Source organism: Varanus komodoensis, unplaced genomic scaffold, assembly GCF_004798865.1.
Source record: "Varanus komodoensis strain SLA01 unplaced genomic scaffold, ASM479886v1 scaffold10, whole genome shotgun sequence".
Taxonomy (NCBI): Eukaryota; Metazoa; Chordata; class Lepidosauria; order Squamata; family Varanidae; genus Varanus; species Varanus komodoensis.
Genome location: NW_025335269.1, coordinates 1624881 through 1641319, shown reverse-complemented (window position 1 = coordinate 1641319; position 16439 = coordinate 1624881). Strand labels below are relative to the sequence as shown.

Below are 16439 nucleotides of genomic sequence, written 5' to 3'. Positions count from 1 at the left end.
TGGGCTAATGGAATTATTGTCCTATACAGATCTTATAAGTTCTCTTTTTATTATTAAAGATAATGGAAAATATAAATATTTATAAATATAAATATAATACATAAATATTTTTGTTGATAAAAACTCCCAATACATGTTTTTTTTAAAAAAGGCAACAATTTATGATAACTATTCCAGCAACTTACCGGTATATTTGCAATGGCCAATGTATCTGTGATGGGGTGGGTGAAGAATTTGTTGGGCTCACAAGCATAGCACTGTAGATATTGGAGGCAACCACAAGTATACACAGGAGTATAGGTCCTATAATGGCTCCTTCCAGGCCTAGGTAATATGCACCACCAGCTACTGCAAGACCTGTCAGGTACGGATGGCCGCCTCTGCAATCACAACATGACTAATTCAGTTGTTAGAATATTACTTCCTAACCTGCTGAGGTCTTCTGTGCCTTAGGATGCTACATCATTATCAGTATTATTTTGGCTCTGGGCTTCACAAGGGCTCAGGGTCATTCTTAGAAAATTAAAATGGCAGGTTGCCACAAGCTGGTTCTTTGCTGTGAACTGTTGCACGGTTGGCAATGCAGCACCCATTGGGGGATGATGGAGCAGAAGAAAGGCAGGTTGCTCACCTGTAACTGTCATTCTTCGAGTGGCCATCTGTGCATTCACACATATGCGTGCTGTGCCTGCGCAGTGCCTGTAGCCAGGAAGATTCAAAAGCTTAATGGTTTTGGTGGGAACTCTGCACCTCCCCTCCCCGCCCCTCAGTATAAGAAGCCAGAGTGCCCGCCATTTCCCCCGTCTACTTAAGACCCACCATTCGGCCCCAAGTGGAAGCAAAAATTATTACACATTTATGTCAGATTGAAGTGAACTCAAAGGAGACATACAAGGTAAGTATATAATACATGAGGCCATAGTAATAGAAAAATGGTACTTTAAAACCCAGTCACCGACACCAAGTGGGGCCGGTGGGTGGGTTGTGTGAATGCACAGATGGCCACTCGAAGAATGACAGTTACAGGTGAGCAACCTGCCTTTCTTCATCGTGGCCTCTGTGCATCACACATATGGGTGATTAACAAGCTTACCACACCCGGAGGTGGGACACTGTCGTCATTGAAGAATGGAAGAGAGGACTGTGCGATCAAAGGAGCAATCCCGTCTGATACGAACATCTAGACCATGTTTGGCAAATGTGCAAGGGGTAGTTCAGGTGGCCGCCTTGCAAATGTCATGCAGCAGGATGCCAACAGAGAAGGCAGAGGATGCTGCAACAGTCCTTGTAGAATGACCTCTGGGCATTACAGGCAACTCTAACTTGGAGAGTTGATAAGCGAGTTCAATGGTCTGGATGATCAATTTAGAATGTCTTTGGGACTCGATCGGGGAGCCCTTGTCATGGTCAGAATACTTGATGAATAGACGTTTCGTGTTGCAAAAGGATTCAGTCTGAGATTGGTAAAAGGTGAGACAGTGACGGACGTCGAGGGAGTATAATGAATGCTCTACTGGAGTAGATGGTGTAGAGAAGAATGCCGGTAAGACAATGTCCTGATTGACATGGAATGGTGAAACAACCTTTGGGAGGAACATAGGATTGGTACGTAAAACGACTTTCTCCTTATGAAAATTAAGTTAAGGAGGATCAATATGGAGAGCACAAAAGTTCACTGGCTCTCCTAGCTGATGTGATTGCAACAAGGAAAGCAGTCTTCCAAGGCAACAGACGTAGATTGGTAGTGGCCAAAGGCTCGAAAGGAGGTTTGGTGAGCACTTGTAAGATGACAGAAAGGCTCCATGTCGGGACGACTGATTTAACCGGCGGTTGAAGATCTGTAATTCTCTGAGAAAGCGACAGATAAAGACATTGGAGAATATCAATGAGCCAGAAACTTGGCCACCGTAGTAAAAAAACCGCTGCAATGTAAACCTTAATTGACAAAGGTTTAAGTCCAGTCTGGTGTAAAGATAATAAAAATTGGAGAATATTCTCAATACAAGCAGAGTGAGCGGTGAAATGATTGGCTTCAGCGAATGAGGTAAAGCGTCTCCATTTAGCCGCATATGATCAGTGAGTCATAGGTCTTAGAGCAGACTGAAGAATGAACTGAATATCAGGGTGTAGAGCGCTCAGATTCGATGAAGCAGTTATCAGTATTGGGGACAAAGATGCAGCTGTGGCAGGATGCTGCTGGGTCGTTGTTGAATCTGACAAGATTGTTGGTACCGAAGAAGTAGTAGGATTTATTGGATCAGTCAGGCCGTCAGTTTGAGCGAATGAAGGTCCGGATGCCACACTGCTCCATCTTGTTGAGTTAGAAGATGAGGTATGCGAAGGAGCCGCTGGAAAGTATTGTTGGAGAGGCGAAGAATGGTGGGGAACCACGGTTGGCGAGGCCACCAGGGAGTGACGAGAATTCCCCGAGCATCGTCATGATTGATCTTGGCTAAAGACCTTGTAATAAGTGGTATCGGGGGAAATGTGTAGAAGAATCTGTCTGTCCATGGGACCATCAAAGAGACCCCTACTGAATCCGGACTGATGCCCACTCGGGAGCAATACGTCTTGCAGACTGGTATGCGTGGCAAAAAGTTCTATGTCTGGAAGACCCCATAGTTGAAAAAGATGATGACATACTTGGCAAGCTAACTCCCATTTATGGGTTGTTAACATCTGTCTGCTGAGGGTATCTGCCTCCTCATCGTCGGTGCTGGCAAGGTGAAAGGCAAGAGGAGTAATTCCCCTTGGGATGCACCAGTCCCAGAGTCATAGGGCGAGATAAGCCAGGGGGGCAGACATTGTTCCGCTCTGTTTGTTTATATAGAAGACAGTAACAATGTTGTCGGAGACAACTTGAATGACTCGATCCCGAAGAGCATTCTAAAATGACTGAAGGGCTTTGAAGACTGCTAAGAGTTCTAGATAACTGATGCGTCTGGTAGTCTCATGGTTGTGCCAAGTGCCCTCGGTGCAAAGACTGGCGCAAAGGGCTCCCCAAAACCCATGAGGGAGGCATCTGTGAACAGTCAATGCCAGTTGAGGTGGACGGAACAGAATTCCGACAGATAGATTGTTCTCTATTGTCCACCATGACAGAGTCTGAAGGATGGAGGTAGGTAGATGAAGGGGATGGTGTGGTGAGTCTTGTTGTGGGTGGAAGAGGCGGCTGAACCACAGTTGGAGAGGCCTCATCCATAACCTGGTGCAGAGGACCACAGAGACTGAGGAGACCATGTGTCTGAGGAGCTTCTGTATTGACAGAACTGAAACAGTTCTGTCCATGTAGATTCGACAAATGGATGAATGAAGTTTCTCCTGACGATCTTGTGGAAGGAAGGCTCTTGCATTCAGGGAATCAAGACAGGCTCCGATGAAGTCAATGATCTGTGAAGGAACAAGGCAGAATTTTTCATAATTAATTCAAAGGCCCAGACTGTGAAGGAGGGAGCATGTAGTATGAATCGCTGATAGAAGCCCTTCTCTGGATGAGGAGACGATCAACCAGTCATCGAGGTAAGGGTAAATGTGAATCCCTTGAAGTCGCAGGTGCCATACATTTAGTGAAGACCCTTGCCGCAGAAGCCAGTCCGAATGGCAAAACATTGTACTCAAACAGGTTGGAGCTGACTGTAAACAGGAGAAGTCGTCTGTAAGACGGGTAGATGCTAATATGAAAGTAAGCATCCTTTAAGTCTAGAGAAGCGAACCAATCCTCTCTCCTGAGCAATGGAAGGATATTTTGAAGGATGGTAATTCAGAATTTTTTAGCCTTGATAAACTTGTTGACGCCACGTAGGTTCAATATCGGGCGAAGACCACCGTCCCATTTTGGGACCGTAAAGTATCTTGAGTAGAATCTGTGGAGTCCCTTGGAGCACGAGTTGTCGAATCACTCCTTTATGAAGAAGCTGCTGAACTTGTCTTTGAGAACCAATGACGGAGACTTATATCGAATCAGTCGTGATGGGGGTAAGGTATCAAACTCAATTTTATATCTGTGCTCCATGATGGACAAAACCCACCAATCAGATGTGATGGACTCCCAAATGGGGAGTCAAGTCTGTAGTCAATCCCCAAAAGGAAAAGGGGAGGGTGGATTTTGGAGTAGAGGACAGGTTTGCTTGACCCATCAATGTTGCTGCTTGTCGGAGTTGGGGCGGCAACGACCCTGCTGGTAGCACTGAGTTGGTTGTTTACGGCTGCGCTGTTGATGGGTCTGGAACTGCTGCTGGCCAGAGAACTGAGGGTACGGCTGGTACCAATAAGAGGGACATGACCAGGACCATTTATGTCTGGACTGTGCTGGAACTTCCATGCAACGAGCCGTAATGCAAGCCTCGTGAATGTTCTTCAGCTTGTGGTCCAGCCTGGTGTTGAACAGCCCGGAGCTGTTGAAGAGCATGTTGAACAGCCCTTGGTCTCATCTGGGAAATTGTAGTTCTGGAGTCAGACATGGCGACGGAGGACTACAGCACCAACAAGGACCCTCGAGTCATAATCAACATGATGTCTCACCATTGAGAGCTCTTGAATGGCCACCTGCATCGCTTCTCTAGTAAAGACGTGTGCCAGGTCCCTCTGCTGCTCTGGAAGCGATGCTGTAATGTTTTCCAACTTTTGCATCAGGAAATACTGATATCGAGCCAGTGTCGCCTCATAGTTGGAAATGTGGAGGCTGAGACCTGTGGAGGTGTAGATACAGCGAGCCATCATGTCAACTTTTTGCCCTTCCTTGTTGTGAGGAGTGGTGTTCCCTTGTCTCACGGCCCTGAGACGACTCCACGACGACAGAGTTCGGTTTAGGATGGCGCAGGACGAATGGGTTATCTTGCTTCTGAACTCTGTACATGGATTCATACCGTCGTGAAGTAGGTTGCAGTTGGTTGGGGAACTGCCACAACTCCATCATAGCTTGACGTAGGGTTGTTATAAGAGGCAAGATGATGGCGGCAGATAACTCCTTTTTGACAATGTTATAAAAATTGCCAGTACTGGGTTCGAAGCAGTGCTGGGCCTCGAACTCCAGTGACCTTGCCAATCTTGCCATCAGTTCCCCATACATCGAATACGACTCCTCAGGTGAGCTGGGGCCTTGTGTAGTAATCACCGCATCAGGTGAAGATGACGCTGCATCTGAATCCTCTGAATCCGTATCGTAGTGGAGCGGAGGACTGAAGGAGGAGTCAGCTGGCAAGGAAGGGCGCCTAGACTGGGTCGCTGCGGATGTTGAGGGAGCGTCCCTTGGAACTGGAGACAATGTGTGATGACAGACAGATGGATAATATCTGTAGGGTGCACAGTGGTCCCAGAGCTCGTGATGGGAGGTTCCATAGGGCACTTGCACCCAATCTCCGGATGAACAGCCAGAAGCACGCTGTTGCCGTTACACCTGCTCAGGTGGGGGCCTCGGGGAGACCTCAGGTGAAGGCTGTGGAGTGGGTGAGTGTGCCATCAGAGGGCCCATTTGTGGAGAGTCTCAGATCTCTCCATCCAAAAATGATCCTGGCAGGACCACCTCCTCATGGTCCAGCGAGGACAGGGCCGAAGGGACAATCCATTGTGGAGACCCTGGTGGGGTCACCTGCATGGCCGGCTGAAGACTTAGGCCAGTCGGTGTCGGTAGCGACGCTGTGGCTGGGACTGACGGAGTGGACAATTACAAGTCACGGCAGTGCGGCTGGTCGGCCTTCTTGGCTATACTAGCCGCCTTGTCCTCCCTGTCCTTCTTGTGGACCAAGGACTTCTCTGAGCCGCTGTGCTTCCTCTTCTCCTTTTGTTTATGAGGAGATCTAGAAGAGTGTTTGCCCTCAGGCAGAGTCGCTCCATCAGCCGATGGGCGAGAGGGAGAAGCAGCCGAGGAAGAAGGCTGCGAAGCGGACTGAGTTCCAAGTTGATCAGATGTGATTAAAGCCTGGTCCCAGAGAAGTTTGCGCAGGCGGTTCTCTTGGTTTTTTTGGGCCTGCTTAGTGAAGGCGTGACAATGACTGCACTTATCAGTTCTGTGACCGTCTCTGAGGAAGAGAAGGCACAGACTGTGAGAATCTTGGCCCCACACTGAGAACACTTGTAGAAAGCTGCATGCTGAACATCGAAAGAGAAGATAGTGAAGTAAGAGAAAATAGATGATAGAAAGTTTAAACTTTTTTTTTTTAAATATTTTTGGGGAAAGGAAAAAAGGGGGATTTAGAAAAACTTCTAATGGGGAGGGTAATATAACTTGGAGATCTTAACAAGAGAACTAAGTAGCGAAGAAAAAATAGTAAAAGGTTTTAGATACAACAGTATAGCTATGGACTGAGAGACAAAAGGCTCGAGGCACACCGAATGGCGGTTGCAAGAAGACTGGGGAACTGGCGGGCACTCCACCTTCTTACACTGAAGGGGGGGGAGGGGTGCGGAGTTCCCACCAAAACCATTAAGCTTTTGAATCTTCCTGGCTACAGGCACTGCGCAGGCGCAGCACCCATATGTGTGATGCAGAGGCCATGACAAAGAACTAGGAGAGGGGAAGGAGAAATGCCTGCATGGGCGAATTATTTTTCCTGCCCGACTTCTTTACTTCTACAGCTGTGCCCTCCCCGCCTCCCCACACACACACACATACCAGCATGTCAATCTGGAATCAGTCTCCCTGCACTGGCAAGTTGTTATACAAATACTCTTAAGAGTATCGTAGATCAGAACTATGAACTCTAGAAATTTGGCCCTAAGGGAAAGTATGGACAGTAATCCCATGGAATGGGGCAGTGAGGAGTTGTGAAGAGAGTGATGCAAGAGAGAGACAGCAGGCAGACTTTGGTGATTGGAGGAGTAAATTGGCTGACAGAAGATGGTGTGGTGGGGATGAAGTTAGATCAGCAGAGGAGAAATTACTACATTGAAGGTTAATTGAACAGAATTGATTTCGGAGGGAACCTTCAATTAATTTGGGAGATTAATTAATACTATAATTTTATAGTAAATTATATAGGGGTGAAATAGGAAAATCAAGTGGCTTGAATTCTATGAAACAAGTGCTCACTTAAAGTGCAAAATACTGGGTTCAAGGGACAGGCTTTGTGCTCAGATTTTTGAACAAAATATCTAGCTTCACCAGATGACATTTTCTGAAATGAGAGGTCCACTGCATAACAAATTTTGCGATTGGCCTTACCTACAAGGAAGCTATTTTATAAAAGTTCCCATGACAATTTCTCAAAATTCCAAAATTGCCTAAAAGCCGCAAATGATTAAAAGACCCTGAATTTAAAATATTTTATCAAGAAATGCTGCAAACATTCAAGATAGTATATACTCTTTTATCTAAAACACTGCTACAAAAATGTTTTTCCTCACTGACAAGTACTGCATTATCTCCAGGTAAATCTGCTTGGGGTTCTATTCCAGTGGTGGGTGGAACCAGAGGCATGCCACACATTTTCATTTACACACATTTGTGTGCTCTCTCTTTCTCACACACACACTCAAACCTACTGTGAACTCACTCTCACGTATCCATCCCACAAGCACCCCTCTCTGTCTCATTCATATCTATCCTAACACATCTAACAAAACATATGCCTAGAAATACTGCTGATAGATATATGTTTTACTAAGACAACTGACCCTTCTGAGAGAATTGGACTGTACATCCACCCACTCACAAGTTACTTCTGTTCCACCCTTTGGCCCATCAGATATTCACACACCGCATACCATATTTCCATATGGCCTATGTATGTACATCTTATACAATATGGGGGAGATTTCATTGTTGACCTGCATGTACAAGTTCTAAATGCTTATAGCCTCACCCAAACTGGTACGTTACTCTTATATTGATAGATTAAAATGTTTATATACAGCGGTACCTTGGCTCACGAACTTAATCTGTTCCAGGACTCTGGTCATGACCCCAGCTGATCATGAGCCAAGTCAAATTTCCCCATAAGGTTCAATATAAATAAGGTTAATCTGTTCTTTAACTAATTTTTTTAATCACAAATATTTGAAGTGTGCGTGCTCGGGGCGGGGGAGACGGGCTCAATCACTGGTGTGCTCGGGGGGAGGCAGACAAGGGTAGGGGGGGGGGGGGGGGGGGGAGTCGGACGCAATAGTGATCGTAACTTGATTCAGAGTTTGCGACTTGAGGCAATTTTTTTCAGAAATTTCTGTTCGCAAACTGATTTGGTCGTGAACTGAGGCGTTCATGAGCCGAGGTACCACTGTATACTCTAAGCTATCAGTATCATAGCAATAGGCTAACCAAAATGTCATCTTCTATTTGCACTGGTTTCTGCATGTTACAAGTAGGGATTTATACCACATCAATTGCTCATTGTGTGAATAAAGAGGATGTGGGTGGACACTACCCTCAAATATAATCTTGAATGACATTTCAAGATTGTATTTCCCTACACAGCATGGGCTTCTTTCTGGAACACCTTAGCAGCTTTGAAAAGAATGGATTCATTTGACCATTCTGTAAGCCAAAGTAAAGGTAAGCAGCTGTACTACCGAAACATGCAACAGCTGTCCATCTGTTCCTTAGTTTGATGCCTGGAATATCTAAATCAGATAGTTTACAAAGTTATAAATGTAAATGGGAGACATGGCCATACTCCTTAACATCACTCCAACTACATTTTTTTTTACTTGTAACAGCATCAGCATTTTAAGAGCAGGCACCAATGCAGATCAGTATACAGTTACAAAATTAAGACCATTGTTAGCAGTTGTGGCCATACCCATAAGAATAGGTTCAAGAAAAGCATTGCTAGAAATAAAATGGAGAAACAAATGACCAACCAGATAGACTGCATCTGTGAAAAGAATTATTATCTATTTTTATTTTTATTGGATTTAAACATGTTAAATCAGATTTTTGACAGTTACATGTTTTTAAAATATAAATAATACTAAAAGTTCTTTGTAATTTCTGAAAAAACTTAGTTACAATTAAGTCTCACCATAAACATGCAAAGTCTACACTTAGAATCCTATAAAAATGAAGTGAACAAGCATGAACATTAATTTCATGAAAATTAACAATCAAGCATGAACACTGATTTCAATTTTTGCCTCATGAAAATAGCTTTAACCAGTTCTCGTTTTTTGTTTTTTTAAAACAGGAACTTTCAGTTTCTCTGGCTTAAGTTACATGTACGAAGACAAGGCTGGACAGGAGTAAAGCTTGGCCAAGCAAGGCAAATGAGGTAATTAAGCCAGAAAAATGATATAACAAAGCTATATCTGCAGCTTGCGCAGATCCCTCTTGTACTTGATAAATAGTTGTAATCTGACAGAATCATCTAGTACTCCACAGTACACTGTTACAAGATGTCATGAGGAATTCAAAGAGAAAGCAAGTTAAATCAACTTTATTCTCCTTCATGGCAATGGATTGATTCCATGGATATTAACCTATATGCCAATGTGACTATAAAAGTCTTGTAAGAAAAAGTGAGCCATTTCTAACATTCCTGAGGTTTCCCTAATGGCTTGAATGGTGCTTGGTCATTTACTCGTTTCAGAAACAAACATGGAACTTCATGTGCAGCATACAGTCTAGGATAAATGACATGAATAAGGCCTTCCTTTGGCATTGCATTTATCTGTCCAACCTTTGCAAGCAATGCATCATCAGTCATTCTATATAATTAATTAATTAATAGCTTTTATATGCCATCCTATTATATAAAAATCTCAGGACGGCTTACAGTGATTATTCTATTTTTGTTTATTCATATATGTTTAACCATTCTGTTGTGTGGCCTGCATAAAGCTGGTTAAACTCTTTACTTGTTTTCATCATTTATGCTCATGTAACAACATATCAACTTGGTAGAGGGAACACCTCGTAGCACAATGTAGATGACAGACTGCTAGGCATGGCTGCAAGGCAGGAAATGCTTCAATGTGCAGTGTCCAATTACAGGAGGCAAAAATGGCATGAAGTCTATCAGAATCTCTATTGTTCTTCATAAGTTGTTCAGATCAAAGTTTGGACTGTCAGTACATTGAACACAGAAATTTTCTAAGATATTTTAAAATATCTTTTCACCCAAAAGCAGTTTCAGGCTTTTGATCCTACAGCAAAGGTTATCTCCACTGGGTTGTTCTCTACTCCAGAAAGCATCTGCTATACCTCATGATGCAAGATGTAGAGATCAGAATGATTGGTCACCAGCCATTATTCCACCATGGGACACAATATTTGCCACAGTGCTTCATATGTCAATATAGGCATGGTGGAACGTCACTTAGCAAAAAAGTATAAATAATAAAACAGACTTTAGGTTAGGAAATCCCACTTGATCCAGTATTTCACAAAGTGTAGAGTTACATGGATACACATCTAATTCTATCCATATGTCATCCAACCCAGCATTTTCTGTGTGCTTCCCAATCACCAAGCAGCAATTATTTTAGCTGGTTAAAACAGCAAGAAGTTCAAAAAGAACCCTTATAGCACTTCATCATCCAAGACGAACATTCTGCTGTTATTATATGGTTTGCTTACACATCACCTTACCTTTATATTGGTGTCTGGAATGTCCAAATCAATGCATTACTTTCAGGGCTGCTAGAGTTTCCCTGAGAGCACACTAAAGTATGCTGTGCACTGAGATGTAACTCATATGTATTTTATGGTCATTTTTAGGATTGCATCAATCCACATCCTCTTTATTCACCTACATACAATTGACCTGGCATAAATGTCTGCTTTTAAAACTCTGATGGCATAACTCATATCCTAAGCATATTCTGGATGCTGACAGAATTATAATAGGACTTTTGGTTTAGGACTTACATGGTAAGAAAGCTATATTTAAATACTTACCCAGATATATCTGAATAGATTGCAGTGTCTACAAAGTATGTTGGCAGCAGATGGCAAACCAAGAGAAGCACAGCTTTGCATCCTTCTCCTTGTACAAGCCAGAGGTCTAGAACTGCAGGTATGGCTGCCCAATAAGTTCCCAGAAATGGAACAACTCCAAGTATTGCAGCTAGTGCTAAGAGTAAACCAAATTCAGAAGTATAAAAAAGAATTTAATCAAAGAATCTTATTAGAAATATTAGAACCCTAAATTTACAGGAACACAGAATTGCATATAAATCCATAGGACTATTTAATATATTAGGCAAAATGTTTATAAACTTTAACAGCAACAATAATAAACAACATAGCAGAAAGTTATAACATACTGTAAGAGGCACAGTCATTCTGATGACTCTAGGTTTTAAGAGCTGAATTTTTTACTTTGTATCAGGAAAGGATTCTATGGTTTGAGTACCCAAGGAAGATTTTCTAATGGGAATTGTTTGTCCCATTTTTCCCACTGTAGTCTCTTCTGCACTTCCTACCCACCAAGCTTTTCCAGATGCCAGGGAGTTGTCAAAATAGTCCTGGGCTGTGTGTGAGATGAGACATAGGGAGGGAAAAACTCCTGCAAGCAACGTCTATTCCATTTCCCTCCCTCATCCCCTACTACCCTGACTAGCCTGCGGACGTGCCAGGGATATTGTCAATGGAAGCATAAGAGTAACAAATGAATATAATACACTGGGCTTCCCACTGAAATTAATATGACTTGTGATGTAATATGATATCACAGTGATGTGTCCCACTGATTTCATTAAGAGCTAGGTCAGCCTGGATGCAAGCTACTATCATGATTAATGCCTTTAAAAAGCAAAACAAAGATGCCTATAGTATGCTATTCTGCCTAGTTTATCACGCTGAATGTAGTCAAACTATAAGGAATGAAAAAGAAAGGTAATCTGTCTGAAAGACAGAATGAACAAGGATTGGCGCTGGGGTATCCAGGTTTTATAGAACATCTCATTTGAGGATTTGTGTATACATGTATCTTTGCTCCCAGCATCAATATAAAATTCTGCACTAAACATCAGTTACAAGTTTCAGGCAACTACAAGAAGTACTGATCACTGATCACTATTAAGTTCACTATTGTTGATCACTATTAAGAACAAAAATAAAACACTTTGACAATGTTTTTAGTTCTCACCTGAAGGTATGAAAACAATGTTAATTCCAAAGATGGTATGAGTCAGCCAGGTATATAGCCCATAGAAACCAGCCATTTTGAGGGATGCATCAAATACACCTCTGGAAGGATCAAAGAAAATCATATAAATGAACTAGCAGAGCTGCAGGAATATCTTGAACAGGTACTGAAGAGAAATATACCAGTTCCTTAAAGATGAAAGCTATTTGCTACAAATTCTAGTAGTGATGCTAAAAATCTTATTTGGGATCCAGGACAAAACTTGATATACTTGGAAATATATGACTGATGAGATAGCAATGTGAAATCATAAATTAAATGCAAAATTCAATTATTGATATTATTATTTTACCACAGGGATGGGGAATTCATCTTGTCCTAAGAATAAAAATATCTCCAGGCACACATATCAAGGGGCTGCATGTCAGCATGGCGTAAGTAGCATTCCAAAAAGTGGGATGCAGTACCACCTTACCCTACTTCCATTCATTCAAACACATATTTTCTCTTTCTCCCCACACCCATTCTTGCTCTATAGGATCCATATTTAGCCAAAAAAAAGCAAACTGGCACACAAGCACATTAGTATAATATGTTTTTAAAATATTAAATCATACAGAGCATCATTATTTCTCGTGAATCTTTAAAAATCTTTCCTGACAGAGCTGTGGGAACCATATTTTTTCTTATTTGACATTATCTTATAGCCATTATGTTTTAATTCACTTAATCATTTATCTCATTTAAAAATATAAACTGAAAAGCAGCTAACCATGAAATAATGCTGAAATAAAATCTGAATTAAAGCAAATAGAGCAGCACTTCCATGTGGCCTTCCCTTCTCTGCATTAAAGTTCCATACCCAGTGTCTTTACCTTTCATTATCTGACTTTCCATGCAAATACTTCTACAAAGTCCTAATAATTATGCAGATTTTTACAGTCGTAAGGGAAAGCAACAGTACATTGTATGTCACAAGAAACATACTATTTGGCTAATGAGATTAAGCAGTGTCCTGTAAACCCCCCCACCCAGCACACACACACTCTACTAATGTTAATACTGCCATTGCTTATGCAGTTGTTGTGAGGACAGAAAGTTAAAGTTAACTAATGTAAAACACTGTGAATGCTCCAAAGCATGATCCCAGCCTCCCAGCCTGGTGCCCTCCAGAAGTTGCAGGTTACAATGCCCAGAATTCCTGATCACTAACCATATGAGCTGGGGCTGGTATGAACTGTAGTCCAAAATATCCAGAAGGCACAGACTGGGAAAAGCTGCATTATACAAGTGCAAAGTTTTATTTCCATGGTAACTATATCTACATTGTAGATTTTAAATATCTTACCAGATAATTATGGCTCTGAAGAACTGAGATTTCTAAGTGTGCCTAAAAAGTATGACTGAGGGAAAGTAAATCTAGGCTTCCCTTTCTCAGCAGTGTTTGCAAAAGAAACTTTCATCCAAATGTTGGGGAAAGCACTTATAACTGAATTGAGCAGAACTCCCCTCACCCCCGCTGCCCCAGATATCCTTCTCCTAAGCTTATCCAACAGTATTTACATAATTTGTTTGACCTGAGGGCAATCACTCTGGGTGCTCATTCCCAGGGCACACTGATCTGGACTCAGAACAGAAGGAACAGCCAGGGAGGCCTCAGAATGTGGGCCATTCTCAGACGTTGAGATGAGAGAAGTAGAGGCACTTACCTCAAGACCAGGCCCTCCCAGAGGCTCAGGCAGCCTCTGAGAATAACCAAGATGTGCAACTATCAGGAAGGGGCTTAGAACAGAGTTTCTCAGAGTCAGACAAAGCAGGTACAGTTCTTAACCCCGTGCCATGATATCTGCAGGGGGGTGGTGGCCAGTGAGCAGTACTGGCATGCAAACAGGAGGTCTGCTCATTTCTAAAAGGCCCTTTCCAAAAGGTTAGGGCTCCAGCATACTCATAGGGAGAGTTCCTAGAAGTAAATACTAGATTGGGTTCAACGAAGTGCTCTATGCATGCTCAGAGATTGATTCTTGGTGATTGTGCTTCTGAAAAACACTTGGGTGAATAAATTTCTTTTTTAAAAGAATGGTCTTTAGCTTTGAATGTGCGAAGGGAAGAAAGCTAGTTTACAAAACCTATACTCTTTTCCAGCAACCACTGGAAATACTCCTACAAAATGTCTTTTATATATCATGTGAATACTCATACAATTTTCAAATGTACTTGCAGAGTTCCCCCACCCCAAATAGAGATAATGTGGTTCTCCACTCATACCAAAAGATGCAACTGACTATGTACCATGATGAGCAAAAATGTCTGATGCTACCTAAACCATGTGCTATTTGTTCATACTTAAAATATTCAAATACTATTAATTAACAGGGCAGACACTTTAAAGAAGAGGGCATAGCTGAACCATAACACAAAGGAGACTTCCAAAGTACCATTTCCCATGGTCAAAATTTAGTTTATTTAAAACTAAACTATTTTTAGATAAAGATTTTCTCACCATCAAAGAAAGGTTTTTTCTAAACGTTATGGTTACAATGCTCCACTGCTTGCGTGAAACAAATAATGAAATTTTACCATGTTACATACAAACAGAGTGAGTCAGAAGGGGCCTCCCGAACCATCTAGTCTGACCCCTGGCTCCAACCGGCTCCGCTCACTACATGCCCACCATGTGCATGTCCAGCCTATCCTTGAACACCTGCACCGATGGGGCCTCAACGACCTCACCCTCGGGGTCCTGACTGTCAGGAAGTGCTGCCTGGCATCTAAATGGAACTTGGTTCCCTGAGATTTGCTCCGTTGGAGCACGTCCTGCCTTCCTCTGCAGGGGAGAACAGGTCTCTACCCACCTCCGTGTGACATCCCCTCACATACCTGTATATCTCCAACAGATCCCCTATGAGTCTCCTCTTCTCCAGGCTGAAGAGACCCAGTTCCGTCAGTCTTGCCTCATATGGCATCCCCTGTAAACCGGCCACCAACTTCGTGGCCCTATGCTGAACTGACTCTAACCTAGCTATATCCTTCCTGTAATGAGGGGCCCAAAACTGAGCACAATACTCCAGCTGCGGGCGCACCAGAGTCATATAGAGTGGTAGTAATACCTCTCTCGATCTAGAAGCCACACTTCTGGCTATGCAACCAAGGGTGGCGTTCACCCTCTTAACCACTGCTGACTCATGTTCAGCCTGCAGTCAACCAGTACCCAAGGTCGCATTCACAAGCAGCCACTTCTCCCCTAACATGTATTTATGACACCTATTCCTATGCCCCAAGTGCAAGACATTGCACTTATCCACATTGAATGCCATCCTGTTGTCTCCTGCCCACTTCCATAGTCTGTCCAGATCCCCAGTTGTGGCTACTGCCCCAGTATTAGTATCATCTGTGAATTTGATCAGCAGACTGCTCACCCCTTCTTCCATGTCATTGATAAAAAGATTAAACAAGATCGGCCCCAGGAGAGAGCCCTGGGGGACCCCGCGTGTCACTGGCCGCCACCCTGATGATTCCCCACTGATGGTTACCCTCTGCTTTTGGTCAGTCAACCATGCCCTAATCCATTAGACAGTGCTTTAGTGTATCCCAAAACTCTTCTGTTTCTCAACCAGGATATCACGGGGCACTTTTTCAAAGCCTTGCTGAAATCCAGGTAAACCACATCCATTGCATCCCCTCCATCTAGCCATCTCGAAACCTTATTGTTGGATTCCACAAGGTTTGTTTGGCAGGACCTGTTTTTGTGGAAGCCATGTTGTGTAGCTGCCAGCCTCCCTTCCCTATCTAGCATCACTAGATCTCTCTCTGTTATGAGCCTTTCCATTGCTTTTCCTACAATGGACGTGAGACTAACTGGTCTGTAATTCCCCATGTCCCTTCTACTACCCTTTTTGAAAATGGACCACTGACGCCATCCTCCAGCCCTCTGGAATGTCACCCGTTTTCCACGAGGCCTCAAAAATGGAGGCCAGCAGGCGTGAGAGAACCCCTGCTAACTCTTTAAGTACTCTCGGGTGTAACCCGTCAGGGCCTGGCGCCTTTGTAATGGCCAATGCCGATGAGCCCCTCTACTTAAAGGGGGGTGAGTCTAATCTGGGCCTCTAAGTCCCCAGACTCATCTAATCTCCTGTGCGGATCTCCCCTGTGCTGCTTTGGGGAAAATATCAAGGCAAAATAGTCATTTAGCATCTGTGTCAGTCACTGGATCTCCTTCCTCCTTATTTAGTGGTCCCACTACTTGTTTCCCCTTCCTCTTCCTATTTACATGCTGATAGAAGCCCTTTTTGTTGCTCTTGATATTCTTGGCAAGTCTCAGCTTGTAATCAGCCTTAGCCTTGTGAAGAATCCTTCTACAACAGACCTCCTCCTCCTGGTATACCCTTTTGTATATTTGCCCCAGTACCCATTTCCTACGGA

General features: G+C 43.2%; 1 protein-coding gene across 5 annotated transcripts in view; it reads right to left on the bottom strand.

Annotated features, from left to right (window-relative positions):
* Positions 1–16439, bottom strand: part of TMEM245 (transmembrane protein 245) — an 86525-nt gene that overhangs the window by 1454 nt on the left and 68632 nt on the right. For 4 of the 5 annotated variants that reach the window (XM_044452376.1, XM_044452382.1, XM_044452388.1 and 1 more), the window contains 3 exons: positions 12021–12121; positions 10829–11003; positions 186–380 (listed from right to left, as the gene is read on the bottom strand). In XM_044452376.1, the coding sequence (XP_044308311.1) occupies positions 186–380; positions 10829–11003; positions 12021–12121 (471 nt within the window). Of the gene's footprint in view, positions 1–185; positions 381–8955; positions 9553–10828; positions 11004–12020; positions 12122–16439 lie in introns of those variants that run through there. The other variant, XM_044452398.1, reaches the window with a different exon arrangement.